Source organism: Hyperoodon ampullatus (genome assembly GCF_949752795.1).
Source record: "Hyperoodon ampullatus genome assembly, chromosome: 20".
Lineage (NCBI taxonomy): Eukaryota > Metazoa > Chordata > Mammalia > Artiodactyla > Ziphiidae > Hyperoodon > Hyperoodon ampullatus.
The window spans coordinates 13,392,268-13,405,529 of NC_136933.1; the positions used below are offsets into that span (position 1 = coordinate 13,392,268).

Genomic DNA, 13,262 nt, shown 5'->3' on the forward strand with positions numbered 1-13,262 from the left:
AGAGAAAGCCCGTGCGCAGCAACGAAGACCCAACGCAACCAAAAATAATAAATAAATTAATTAATTTAAAAAAATGCATCACCTATAATCTTATCTCTGTAACATATCAAACTTGTAATTTTTTTCTTTTATCCTAGACATTGGCTGTATAAATCTATAACTCATACCTGGTTGAAATTATACTGAATTTATTACTTTGTATTTTAATTTATTATGAGCAGGCCTTTTAATTTTTATTTATTTTAATATTTATTTCATTGTTATTTTTATTTTTGGCTGTGTCATGTCTTTGTTGTGGCACATGGGCTTCTCTCTAGTTGTGGTGTTTGGGTTTTCTCTTGTTGAGATGCACGGGCTCAGTAGTTGTGGCATGCGGGATTAGTTGCCCCGTGGCATGCGGGATCTTAGTTCCCCAACCAGGGATCAAACCTGCGTCCCTTGCATTGGAAGGCAGATTCTTTACCACTGGGCCACCAGGGAAGTCCCATGAGTAGGCCTTTTTAAATTTGTGGTGACTTCTTAAGACTGGGGAGAAATTGTAAAGACTAATAATGTAATCAAAATAAAATTTTAGAATGATTAGAAAGTTGGCTTAAGGAACTTTTATATTCTATTTATTTTTGAGGTACAAGTGAACTGCTTAAAAATTTTTCAGGTCCCCTTGCTCCTAAAAAAGTAGAGCGAGAGGGAGGGAGGGGGAGAGATGGGAAGGGAGAGATAAGGGGAGGCAAGAAGCGGGGCAGGCAGACAGACACACAACTAAACTCACTTACTTTGAAGTTAACTTGTACCCATCAATGAACTATTCTTCTGGTTAAATTAATGTAGTATACTCACACAGTCGGATGTTAAGCATGAATGAGGTGACTGTAGTGACATGGAAAGATTTCTAGGATATGTTGTTAAGTAAACAAAGTGCAGGACAGTGTACAGAGGAAAAAGGGAAATCATATATATTTTTAGTTGCTTGTATCTGCACAGAAATCTTGGGGATATACAGAAATTAATAACAATGATTACTTGTGGGGTTGGTTGGAGAGTAGAGTTGGGAGGCCGGGATGTGTGTGAGACTTGTCAAGATGTACCTTGTTATATTCCTTTGGTTTTTGAACCATTTGAGTGTATTATTTATTCAAACCCAGAAGTATTCCTTGCCTTTGGTTTTTAATAATCCATTGTGTTTGGATTACTTCTAGAAAATTAGGATTAGTAAATTGTGACTTTGGTTAGACTGTGTACTTTATCCACACACAAATATGCTTATGATAATTATACTTGCCATAGTGATTGGATAGCAGTATGTGCCATTTCCAAGGGTACTTGTCAGTTAGGAGCATCTAAGCAGTTTTCAGAAAGAGTATATATACATGTCAGGTTTATGTTGTGAATGATGACAGTTTGCCATTTGTGAGTGTGTTGATAACTGATGAGCATCTCAAAACACTCACTTTTTAGTTAGCTTCTGGGCATATCTGGAAAAAGTAAACCCTGTAATATAGATTCATTTTCCACCTTAAATTTAATGTGGTTTATTCTTTTAGAGTACGGTAGAGCTCTAATAATTTTGTGTGTTAAGTTTAGGATAAAATCTAAGTCTTGCTTTGATGAATTAGACAGATACGTAGAAAGACATTTATCATTAGGATTTTCTTGTATTTTGAGGCTAATTTTGAAATTAAAATGTAAATTTATGTGAAGCAAATGCTGTAACATGCCTTACGAAAAGTGAGAGCAAACAGTAAAACGTAGGAACAGTCTCTTATATATATAATTTTCAGTTTATTATTATTTTCTAATATTTCTATTTTCTATTTTCTATTCCCATCATCTATTTTTCCTCCCATTTTAAAAGGCCCTAGTGAAATATTTACAGGGATAGGACTTGGAACTGTTCTGGAACCTTGAATTGCCAGATCAGAATAAAATTATGCTTTTGCTCTATTTGTGGAAAAAGGCCTTGAATTGAATTCTCTAGTGCATTTAAGCATATCACTTTGAAAGATGATCAATTAATCGTAATAGCCTTTATATATAGAACAATGCACCCAACGCTGGAACTCTCTGGCTTAGGCCATGTCTTTAGTTAGTTTGACTAAACAGCAATGAGCCTCCATCTGTACTAACTATAGATATATTGCCAGTAAAATGTAAGCTGATTATAATGTTTAAAAAATGTGGGTGGTAGGAGTTTTTGTCTACAATTTACCTGAAATTTGAGTTATGAGTTAACTGTTTTATTTGACAAAGCTATTTTTATTTGATCTGAGACCTTTTTTTGAGCTCCCATACTTCGTATAGCAAGCAGGAATGTTTTCTAGGCAATTGACCACATTGTACTGAACCTGGAGAGATCTAATATCTTCTTACAGCAGCCTTTGGGCTTTGTAAGGGATACTTTGCTCATGCTAGCAGAACACTGGTTAAGAAACAGAAGGAATAAAAATTATGAAAAAAAAACCCTTTAAAATTTAAAATAGATTTACCAGCAAAGAAAAGGACAGAAGTTGGATCTTTAGGTCAGTATATATAGGTAATATCCTGGAACTCTAGCATCTACTAAATAATTATTTTTTCATGCTTTAATATTGTAGAATTAGAAATTCGGTCAGCAGTTGAATAGTAATTTTTAGTAGGCATGAATGATTGCTGTTAGCTATGAAAGTAATCTTATTACCTTGAAAGGTACCCTCCTTCCTCCCATAACCAATTCTTCTTAGAGCATATTTTTATTTTAAAATTTAGTTTATCTAAACGACTTACTGTGTATTTATTTTAAGTTCGGTTTAAGAATAACTTTAACATTATATAGAAATACTGTGATAAATGTATATTTTTGTAGCATATAAAAAAAGAAACACTGCTTAAGAAGGTTTTTATTTAATAGCATGATTTGTATGTTATAGTGATAGAGACTTTAAAATTTGACTGTAGGGAATTATTTTATTTTATTTTATTTTATTTTATTTTATTTATTTTATTTATTTTTTTTTTTTTGCGGTATGTGGGCCTCTCACTGTTGTGGCCTCTCCCGTTGCGGAGCACAGGCTCCGGACACGCAGGCTCAATGGCCATGGCTCACGGGCCAAGCCGCTCCGCGGCACGTGGGATCCTCCCAGACCGGGGCACGAACCCGTGTCCCCTGCATCGGCAGGCGGACTCTCAACCACTGCGCCACCAAGGAAGCCCTGTAGGGAATTATTTTAATGAAAATGTATGAAAGTCTAAAGCTCTATAAATGGTCTCTTTGGTTACAGTATAATGCAGCCTACGTAATGGTACCTTTATGGTCCTTTTATTTTTATATAAAAATCACAATGTGATAATTTATTGGCATTCTCTGCATCTACACTCAAAGTCAAATAAAATTTTGAATTATTTTCTCATATTCCTTAAAATACAGCAAACTTTCTTATAAATAACTGCTTTAAATTTGCACATATAATCAGAAAGCTTTAGTCCCGGATTTGCTTTTAGTCTAGATTTTTCTTTAAGAAAAATCCTTTGTTAAGACAAACCAAACCTCTGAAATGAAATAGCTCGGAGAAAATGAAATTTGCAAGTAACCTCTTAACATCACATGCATGTGGCTTACTCTAAGGTCTGGATATAGATTAGGTTCGTAGAAAATGTAATGATTTTCTGTTAAGGCACAGATGGTAAGGGTGCTTATCAAATAGCAAAGATAGTCTTCATATTTTCATAATAAAATCCTACCAAACAATGAAATGAATACAGTTTTTTGGGTCTTTAGTAGGAACAAAGCTTTCTGCTTCGTTTTTATGGTAAAATATTTATATTGTATCATAAGGACATGTATTATTAAATGAAAAGATCGTATAACCTACCTCTTGTCTGACAGGCTGCAGTTGAAGCGATGGTATCCGTCTGTTTGTAATGCAGTCTAGTGCACAGCCAAGATGGAGCTGTGCTTCTATTGGTTGAACCACAGTGCAGCTGACAGTTTCCTCTACGTGCATTTGCATTAAGTCCTGCCACCCTAGGAGTAAATCATTCATAAACTTGAATAGAGCCGTCTGGGTTCTCAACTGTCACCCCTTAATTTGGCCTTATTTTTTTGTCTTTAAGCTAAATTGCTGCACAGGAATTTGTGAGTTAGTAACAAATTGATGATTCCATAGTGCTTAGCTGTAGAATTTCAGATCCTTCAGTGATTATTTCAGTGCTAGGGCTAGAAGATAATGTCAAGAGAGGCAGTAACCTGGGAAACAAACAGTCCAGGTTTACCAGCATGGTGTTTCCTCCATGAAGTGTGCATAAGATCTCATAAATGATATTTTCTTTCTCTTCTTTCTAATACTTGTTATTTACGTAAATCTTGCTCTCTGGAAGTGATTATTTCCATGTGGTGGTTTGATTTAGATGAAATTCTGAGGAAGAAGAAAGGAAATAAGGTTTTTATTTCTGCTCTTTGGGAGAAGAGTAAGTTTTGGTAGGTACACCACCTGTGTTAAAAAAAAAAAAAAAGCAGTCTGTGAAAGTTACATTGCAAAAGAATCCTCAGTTGGATGTGTAGAGATAGAATGATTTTCTTACAGTGTATTAGAGTTGTGGTCTAAGCTTAACAGTCAAGGTTTTTTTTTTTTTTTTTTGCGGTACATGGGCCTCTCACTGTTGTGGCCTCTCCCGTTGCGGAGCGCAGGCTCCGGATGTGCAGGCTCCGGATGCGCAGGCTCAGCAGCCATGGCTCACAGGCCCAGCCGCTCCGCGGCATGTGGGATCTTCCTGGACCGGGGCACAAACCCGTGTCCCCTGCATCGGCAGGCAGACTCTCAACCACTGCGCCACCAGGGAAGCCCAACAGTCAAGGTTTTTATTTATGGGAGTGGTTACTAGAACAACAGCAGACTGGGTAAATGCTGTGCAGACTTATTTTTTAAAATTATGGATAATTGGCACATTTGTTTCTAGGGCCAATAAAGGGGTATGTGGAAATATTCTTATTATGTTCATTCATTCAGTCAATTAATATTTATTGTTGACTGTGCCTGGCATTGAGTTAAACACTGGAGGCCTTATGGTAAACAAAACTGTATGTGCTTCATGATTGACCATTTGCATGGTGCTTATCCTTAGCATGATCCTTAACTGTTATTTATAGTCTTTCCAGTTAGTTGTTTATTTAGTAGTGTAGGATAAATGTAGTATTATTTTCCTAAAGTCAAACAAGAATTCCCTAAATATGCATTTATGAATTTCTGTACTGTGACAAAATATCCAGTTTGAGATGGAATAACCTGTGTTAAATATTAGTTACTGATTGTTATACAAGACATATCAGAGTTTACAACTGGATTTGAATCTTGACTCTGCCACTTATTACTCTGAGCTTTCTTAGGTTTAAAATGAGACAGTAAAACCTCCTAAGTAGGATTTTTAGGAGGGATTAAATGGGAAAATCATTTAGCATGGGTCTTGGCAATAGTAGGTGTTCAATAAATGTTAGTTACTATTATCATTATGAGTTTCCTGAAACCTTGGGAAAATGAACCATGTAGGAAGTATTTCATAATTGAAGCAGTAAATGTGAAAGCACACCTGTAAGGCATTCTTTTTTTTTTTTTTTTTTTTATTAGTTTCTGCTTTATAACAACATTCTTTGTTTTTTTAGAATTTTGCCAAGGGAGCAGAGTTTTATTATTTGTTTTTTGTTTGTTTGTTTATTTATTTATGGCTGTGTTGGGTCTTAGCTGTGGCACGCAGGCCCTTCGTTGTGGCGCGTGGGCTTCTCTCTAGTTGTAGCGTGTGGGTTTTCTCTCTCTAGTGGTGGCACGTGGGCTCCAGAGCGCGTGGGCTCTGTAGTTTGTGGCATGTGGGCTTAGTTGCCCCACGGCATGTGGGAATCCTAGTTCTCTGACCAGGGATGGAACCCACGTCCCCTGCATTGGAAGGCGGATTCTTTACCACTGGATCACCAAGGAAGTCCCTGTAAGGCATTCTTAATATTGCTATTTTTGAAAACATAGTAAAGAAGGCTTTAATGTGTCAATTAAGTTATTATATTATTAAAATTGTAACAAAGTGGGGTTTTTTTGTTTTTTGTTTTGTTTTTTTTGTGGTACGCGGGCCTCTCACTGTTGTGGCCTCTCCCGTTGTGGAGCACGGGCTCTGGACACGCAGGCTCAGCGGCCATGGCTCACGGGCCCAGCCGCTCCGTGGCATGTGGGATCTTCCCGGACCAGGGCACAAACCCATGTCCCCTGCATCGGCAGGCGGACTCTCAACCACTGCGCCACCAGGGAAGCCCAACAAAGTTATTTTTAAAGGAAAATTGCATATGAGGTCTCAAAAAATGATTCAATAAAGCCTTTTCACTAACTTATCTCAAAGGAATATTATGTTGCCTTCTAGAAGCTGTTCCCGTGGATCTCTGACAGTTGTTACATTTGACTTGTGGTTATTCTAATGCATTCTTTTGTTTAAATTATTATTACCAAACTGGTGCCAGAAATTGACTCTCCCCCCTTTTATTTAACCTCTTCCTTTGTGGATCAGCCACATGGGAACTTTATAATATCTGATCTGATGCCTGGCTAATAGAATGTGTACTTCTGAAATGTCTTCCTGGTATTTACAGTGACTTTTTTTACTCTTCCTGCCTGTGACTAATAGAATGCATTTGTGATGCAATGGTAGCATTAGGATTTCTGCCTGTAAATATGCAACAGAATGGTATATGTTTTGAACCAAATGATCTTCTGTGTAGATTGGTCATTGTTTCATGCTACATCCTTTTTAAGTATCCACGTTTATGCAGTGGCAGTGCTTATGTGTTTTTTTTTTAACATCTTTATTGGAGTATAATTGATTTACAATGGTGTGTTAGTTTTTGCTGTATAACAAAGTGAATCAGCTATATGTATACATATATCCCCATATCTTCTCCCTCTTGTGTCTCCCTCCCATCCTCCCTATCCCACCCCTCTAGGTGGTCACAAAGCACTGAGCTGATCTCCCTGTGCTATGCGGCTGCTTCCCACCAGCTATCTGTTTTACATTTGGTAGTATATATATGTCCATGCCACTCTCTCACTTCGTCCCAGCTTACCCTTCCCCCTCCCCACGTCCTCAAGTCCATTCTCTACATCTGCATCTTTATTCCTGTCCTGCCCCTAGGTTCTTCATAACCATTTTTTTTTAAGATTCCATATATATGTGTTAGCATATGGTATTTGTTTTTCTCTTTCTGACTGACTTTACTCTGTATGACAGACTCTAGGTCCATTCACCTCACTACAAATTACTCAATTTCGTTTCTTTTTATGGCTGAGTAATATTCCATTGTATATATGTGCCACATCTTCTTTATCCATTCGTCTGTCGATGGACACTTAGGTAAAAGTATGGAATGCTTCACGAATTTACGTGTCATCCTTGCGCAGGGGCCATGCTAATCTCTGTATTGTTCCAATTTTAGTATATGTGCTGCCGAAGCGAGCACAGTGCTTATTTTTTTTATTCCTAATATATCTTTAAAATTTACCTTAAAATAGTTATCATATTATACTTTTTATTAATTCCCATTAATCAATACCCATTTATTTTTTTTAAGTTGATAAGCAGAAATTGATGTCATTGGTGATAAATTGAACTTTTTATCCCTTAGAAGTAATCCACTCACTTCTCATGGTTTTTAAGGTTGTTAGAAAAGCACTGTGGATCAGATTGAGATTTGTATTGTCCTCTTGTTTAAAAAACCTTGTTTTTAATTATGGTGGAAATCTAATCAGACTTAAGGAAAGGGTGAGATAAAGGTGCTTATAAAAGAAATGTATTTTAATGCCTTTGAATTATTTATACTTTGCTTTCATCCTAGGTGAGAAAATAGTTGTTGTGCATGCAAAGATTTTGAATTTGTCACCAAAATTTTATAGGGTAGAATTTACTAGATAGGAAGACTCCAAAACAAATATTTTACCGGAGTTAAAATCATCTTATTTGATTAAAAGTCAATAATCACATCTAATATGAAAATGTTATATGCTTTTTGAACCTCATTTTCAGATCATAGCAATGGATCATTTAACTTGAAAGCTCTATCAGGAAGCTCTGGATATAAGTTTGGTGTTCTTGCTAAGATTGTGAATTACATGAAGGTAAGTACTTTTCTCAACTAACAGAAGTTCTGTTGACTTCTGGCAGAGGAAGGGGATTGGAATTTTCAGAAGTAAATTTGTATATACATGTCAAAATTTATCAAATTGTATGTTTCAGTATGTGTCGCTTATTTTATGCCTATTATACCTCAAAACTGTAAAAAAAAAAAAAAAGATTTACTGCCTGAAGCCTTTTACATTATATCAAGTTAGCATTTCAGTGAGTCATCTAAGTGTATTTGATTTACATTACATTACATTAGTTCAAGTACACAATTTATGCCCACCATCTCACTTAATAAAATTGTGCTCAGGCAGTAGATACAGTCACCTCTTAGTCAATACCTGCTGACAAAACCAATGAGAAAATGTGAACGATTTACAGAATATTACTTCCATTGATGTGAGAAGTAAAAAGCTACATAGTTCAGGCAGATGGTGGTGGTGGCTTTTCTACATCTTGGAGGAGAAAATTTGAGAATTACTGAGTGTCTCAGAAAAACTTTGACTCACAAAAGAATTGGAGTTTAATGTTTAATGGGAGATTTAGTATTTTTTCAAGTAAATTTTGAAGTTTTGATGGTATGACATTTTGGCTTTACTAAGGATTCTGAACCCTAACTTAATTTATGAAAGTGAAATTTCATTTATAGCTAAAATGGCTAAGTGATTTCAGATTTACCCCCTTTGTCTGCCAAACACTTATTCCCATTTAGTTACTAGTTGTATCTCTTGAAAAAAAGTCAAAGAAAGTACTGTATTTGTTATTATTTCAAATTTCAGCTATTCCTTAGTATATAAATCAAATTTTATGTGAAGTCTTTTCTTTTATAATTTAAGAGACCTGGTGTCTGTCTAGCTATATCTGAAATCTGTGGTTTGTATTTGATTTCTGGTAGAAATGTGTTAGTTTATAATTGCCCATTATCAAATAATATACTCTTACACTTAGGCATTTACCTTTCATTCCATCCATCCATTCCCCCACATGGTAAGCAGTACTAAAACCTACTATCTGCTGTTATGGCACGAATGGTATGAATACCCAGACGAAATGTATGCCCTCGAGGCTGTCAGTCTTTTGAGGGAGACTGACATTTAAATGTCATGTTTTTGCTGCTCTGCTAAAAACAGGTTTAATTTATCTAGAGACCCTTATTGCTTTGTTAATCTATGACAACGATCTTCAAATTTTTACTCATATATGTTCCCTGAAACAATTTTGAAAAACTGTGTGTCCCTTTGCACATATTTAAATTGATAAGTGTAATTTTTCAGCAAAACATTTTTTTTTATTGAAGTATAGTTGATTTACAGTGTTGTGTTAGTTTCAGGTGTATAGCAAAGTGATTCAGGTATACATATATGTATATTCTTTTTCAGATTCTTTTCCATTATAGGTTATTACAAGATATTGAATATAGTTCCCTGTGCTATACAGTAGGTCCTTGCTTATCTATTTTATTTATAGTAGCGTGTAGCTGTTGATCCCAAACTCCTCAAATCCCCCCTTCCCCCTTTGGTAACCATAAGTTTGTTTTCTAGGTCTGTGAGTCTGTGTTATAACAAAAGTCTAAATAGTGACACAAGATGAAATTTCTGGCATATTGTAATATTTCAGTAAAATACAGCACTCTTAAATTTATCTCAGGGAATCTAAATGCCATTTTTTAAAAATATGAAAACAAACTTTAGTGGTTGGAAATTTTAATTATTTTCCTTTCAACTTGTATGTCAGTTCTGTTACTCCCACTGAATTTTATCCTAATGTTATGTATTTTAGTGTTTGGAAATCTTCTATTGATCATCTGTCAAACTCCTTTGTTACAATAATATGTATATAAATTGAAATTAGGAATGTTTTCCCTGTAACCATAAGGCTCTAAATATTTTCTGGTTTGAGCTATCATTATAATTACTATTACCACACAGTTGATTAGAATAACATAAATATATTAAAATTTTGATTAAAATTCATTTTGTATGTAATAATTATGCAACAGAAATCCATTTTTAATGAAATAAATGGAGCTGTCTTATCTCTCCAGTGGTTCTTGTGTCTGGAGATAATATATTATTTACCAATAGAATGAAACAGGATTTGGCACCAATTTCTGGTCTTATTTTGAGATCTTGTAGGTTTAAGTGCTGAGAAATAAATGTTCATATAAATAAGTTCATTCTAATTTTGTGATAGCAAAACCTTCCAAGTTGTATGCCAGAAATTACATGGTGATTTATCATCAAACATTTATCAGTTGATACTTCTGTGAGGTCCTTCTTCAGTTTTGTTGAAAGCAAAAGAATGGGAATCACCTAACTTGCCAGAGGATTTGTTACCTGGTCCTTAACCATCTACTTAGTTTCTAGGAAATGTATCAAAAAGGTTTTACCAAGACTCAGTAAATGTCTAATTATGTCAGCTTCCTCTTCTTCCCCATATCGGTACTTTGGTTAATCTGATATATTCAGAAGCAGTTGAGAAAATAAAAATACTAGTTTCAACACACCTTTGCCAGTGCAATTTTTTTTGATGAAATACTTTTATCTTAGGTGTATAAATATATTTTTGCCAAAACTGTCAGGTTGAAGGTTTAGCATACTCAGTTTATGGACATTATTTTCTGGTTAACAAAGCTAGTCTCCATTGTCAGACCAACCAGATATACCAAACTTATTTTTTATCATATTTTAAGTAATATAAAAGGCACTGAGAAATATAGTATGGAATGAATACTAACAGATACTACTAAGGTAGTTGAGATTAAAATTATAAGGATCAAAAAGAATGAATTTTTCCATTTTTATATAATTTAAAAAATAAATACACAGTCTACCATCATGAAACACTGCATCATTATAAATAATCAAATGTTTATGAAGCAAAGGTGTGTTAAACAGTGTGTTATTCCTTTTCTAAATGTGTGTGCTTGTATCTTCCATCTCTGATATTCAGCTTTTAGATATAAATAAAAGGGAATGATTTAGAAATAACTGTAAATTTTATCTTAGGGTGATTAACGAAGGAGAACGATACCTATTGCTAAAAATGAATTGGTTTTACAGCTAGCTATGACTTATTTTTTTAATAGGTAGAAATATTAAATATTTAAAACGTAATGAGAATAGACTAATTAGAATGAAAATTTCATGATATGATTTGATAAAGTAGGTTTTAACTACCACATTTAATATGCACCCTCCATCTAAAACTGTTCCTATGTGGTTTTTGTCTATGGGTTTTATGTAGCATGATTTGAACATTTTGGTTGTCTGAGAAAATATTTGTTACATTTAAAAGAATCAGCCTCCTTTATTGATAACTGCTTCAGTTCTTTAAATGTGCGTTTTCTTCAGGCTAATAAATATTCAAGGAATGGATTTTGAGATTTGCTGAAGAGAATTACTTATATGAAAATACCTGAAAAAACCTATATTTATCATTAGATACTTCTTACCAGTGTTCCCTTTATTTGGAGATTCTCCCCTAAGAGCGATGCATTCCTGGACAGTATGGCATGGAGGTAGGGTGTGTGGGGATGGAAGAGACAGAATTGTTTAAAGGGAACAGCTCTCAATTGCCCATAAACTGTAATTCATCAGAATTTAGAATGTCATAGCAAGGACAAAATATCCTATTTTTAACTCCGAGAAAAATATTTAGGACTGGAAGAGACAAGAAGCCCTGTCTATAGTGGATAGTTTGATACCTCAATTTATCATTTATGAAGGCTTCCCCAAAACAATATATATTTTTTTTTTTTTGCGGTACGCGGGCCTCTCACTGCTGTGGCCTCTCCCATTGCGGAGCACAGGCTCCGGACGTGCAGGCTCAGCGGCCATGGCTCACGGGCCCAGCCGCTCCGCGGCATGTGGGATCTTCCCGGACCGGGGCATGAACCCGTGTCCCCTGCATTGACAGGCGGACTCTCAACCACTGCGCCACCAGGGAAGCCCAAAACAATATTTTTTTGACTTGCCCTTTTGTTTGAGTCCCTGGAGTTTAATATACCTCTGGGCATTGCAGTATAAATTCTGGGTGGAGGTGAGAGTTATACCTTTTTTTTTTTTTTTTGTAAAAAGGGGGCAGGCCTGTTTTGAAAGGGAAAGAGTACATTCAGAAGATGATCTGTAAACTGATTCTTGGAAAGTCTTCAACTGCCCCTTATGTACCCTTTTTGAAGAGCCGATAAAACCAAGAACTCAGAAAGAAAGGAAAAAGGCAACACAAAATACTCCTCATAGTTTATTCATTTACTGATGGAAGAGCTCTTTAATTGCTCGATGAGAATTATGTAGAAATTATATGGAGAAGGTTCAAGAGATACCGTTAGGTCCATATGAGACACTGCTCTAGTTCTAAGATGACAAATCAATGGTGCACTTTGTTTTTGATGGGTTGATTTCTCTCTTGATCTCACCATTATCCCTTTATGTGGTTGTATCTCACTTATGTAAAAAATCATGTTGAAAAATTTGGTTAGTTTGGTTTAGCCTAGCTCAGTGGTTCTCAATGTGTCATTCTCCAACCAATGGCATCAGCATCTCCTGGGAATTTGTAAGAAGTGCAAATTCTTGGGCCCCTTCCTAGATCTACTGATCGGAAACTCTGGGAGTGCAGCTCAGCAGTCTGTGTTTTCACAAGCCCTTCCTTCAGGTGATTCTGATGCACACCACTGTGCCACTTACATATGTTTTTTCTTTTTTTAAAAAAATTAATTAATTTATTTATTTTTGGCTGTGTTGGGTCTTCGTTTCCGTGCGAGGGCCTTCTCCAGCTGCGGCGAGCGGGGGCCGCTCTTCATCGCTGTGCGCGGGCCTCTCACTGTCACGGCCTCTCCCGTTGCAGAGCACAGGCTCCAGATGCGCAGGCTCAGTAGTTGTGGCTCACGGCCCCAGCCGCTCCGCGGCATGTGGGATCCTCCCGGGCCAGGGCACAAACCCCTGTCCCCTGCATCGGCAGGCGGACTCCCAACCACTGCGCCACCAGGGAAGCCCCCCTACATATGTTTTTTAACTTAATAGTTTGTCCTGGACATCTTTCCAAATTAGCATATAGCGAACATCTGTATTTTCTTTTTTAAACATCTGTATAGTAGCATAGATGTGCTGTAGTTTATTTAATCAGTCCTCTGTTGATGGCCACTT

At 36.0% G+C, this 13,262-nt stretch overlaps 1 protein-coding gene across 1 annotated transcript in view; it reads left to right on the forward strand.

The window, feature by feature from the left end:
* Positions 1-13,262, forward strand: part of GTF2E2 (general transcription factor IIE subunit 2) — a gene marked incomplete at its 5' end in the record, with an annotated part of 66,817 nt that overhangs the window by 11,033 nt on the left and 42,522 nt on the right. The window contains one exon of the mRNA XM_079726471.1: positions 8,023-8,114. Coding sequence (XP_079582597.1) covers positions 8,023-8,114 — 92 coding nt within the window. The remainder of the gene's footprint in view (positions 1-8,022; positions 8,115-13,262) is intronic.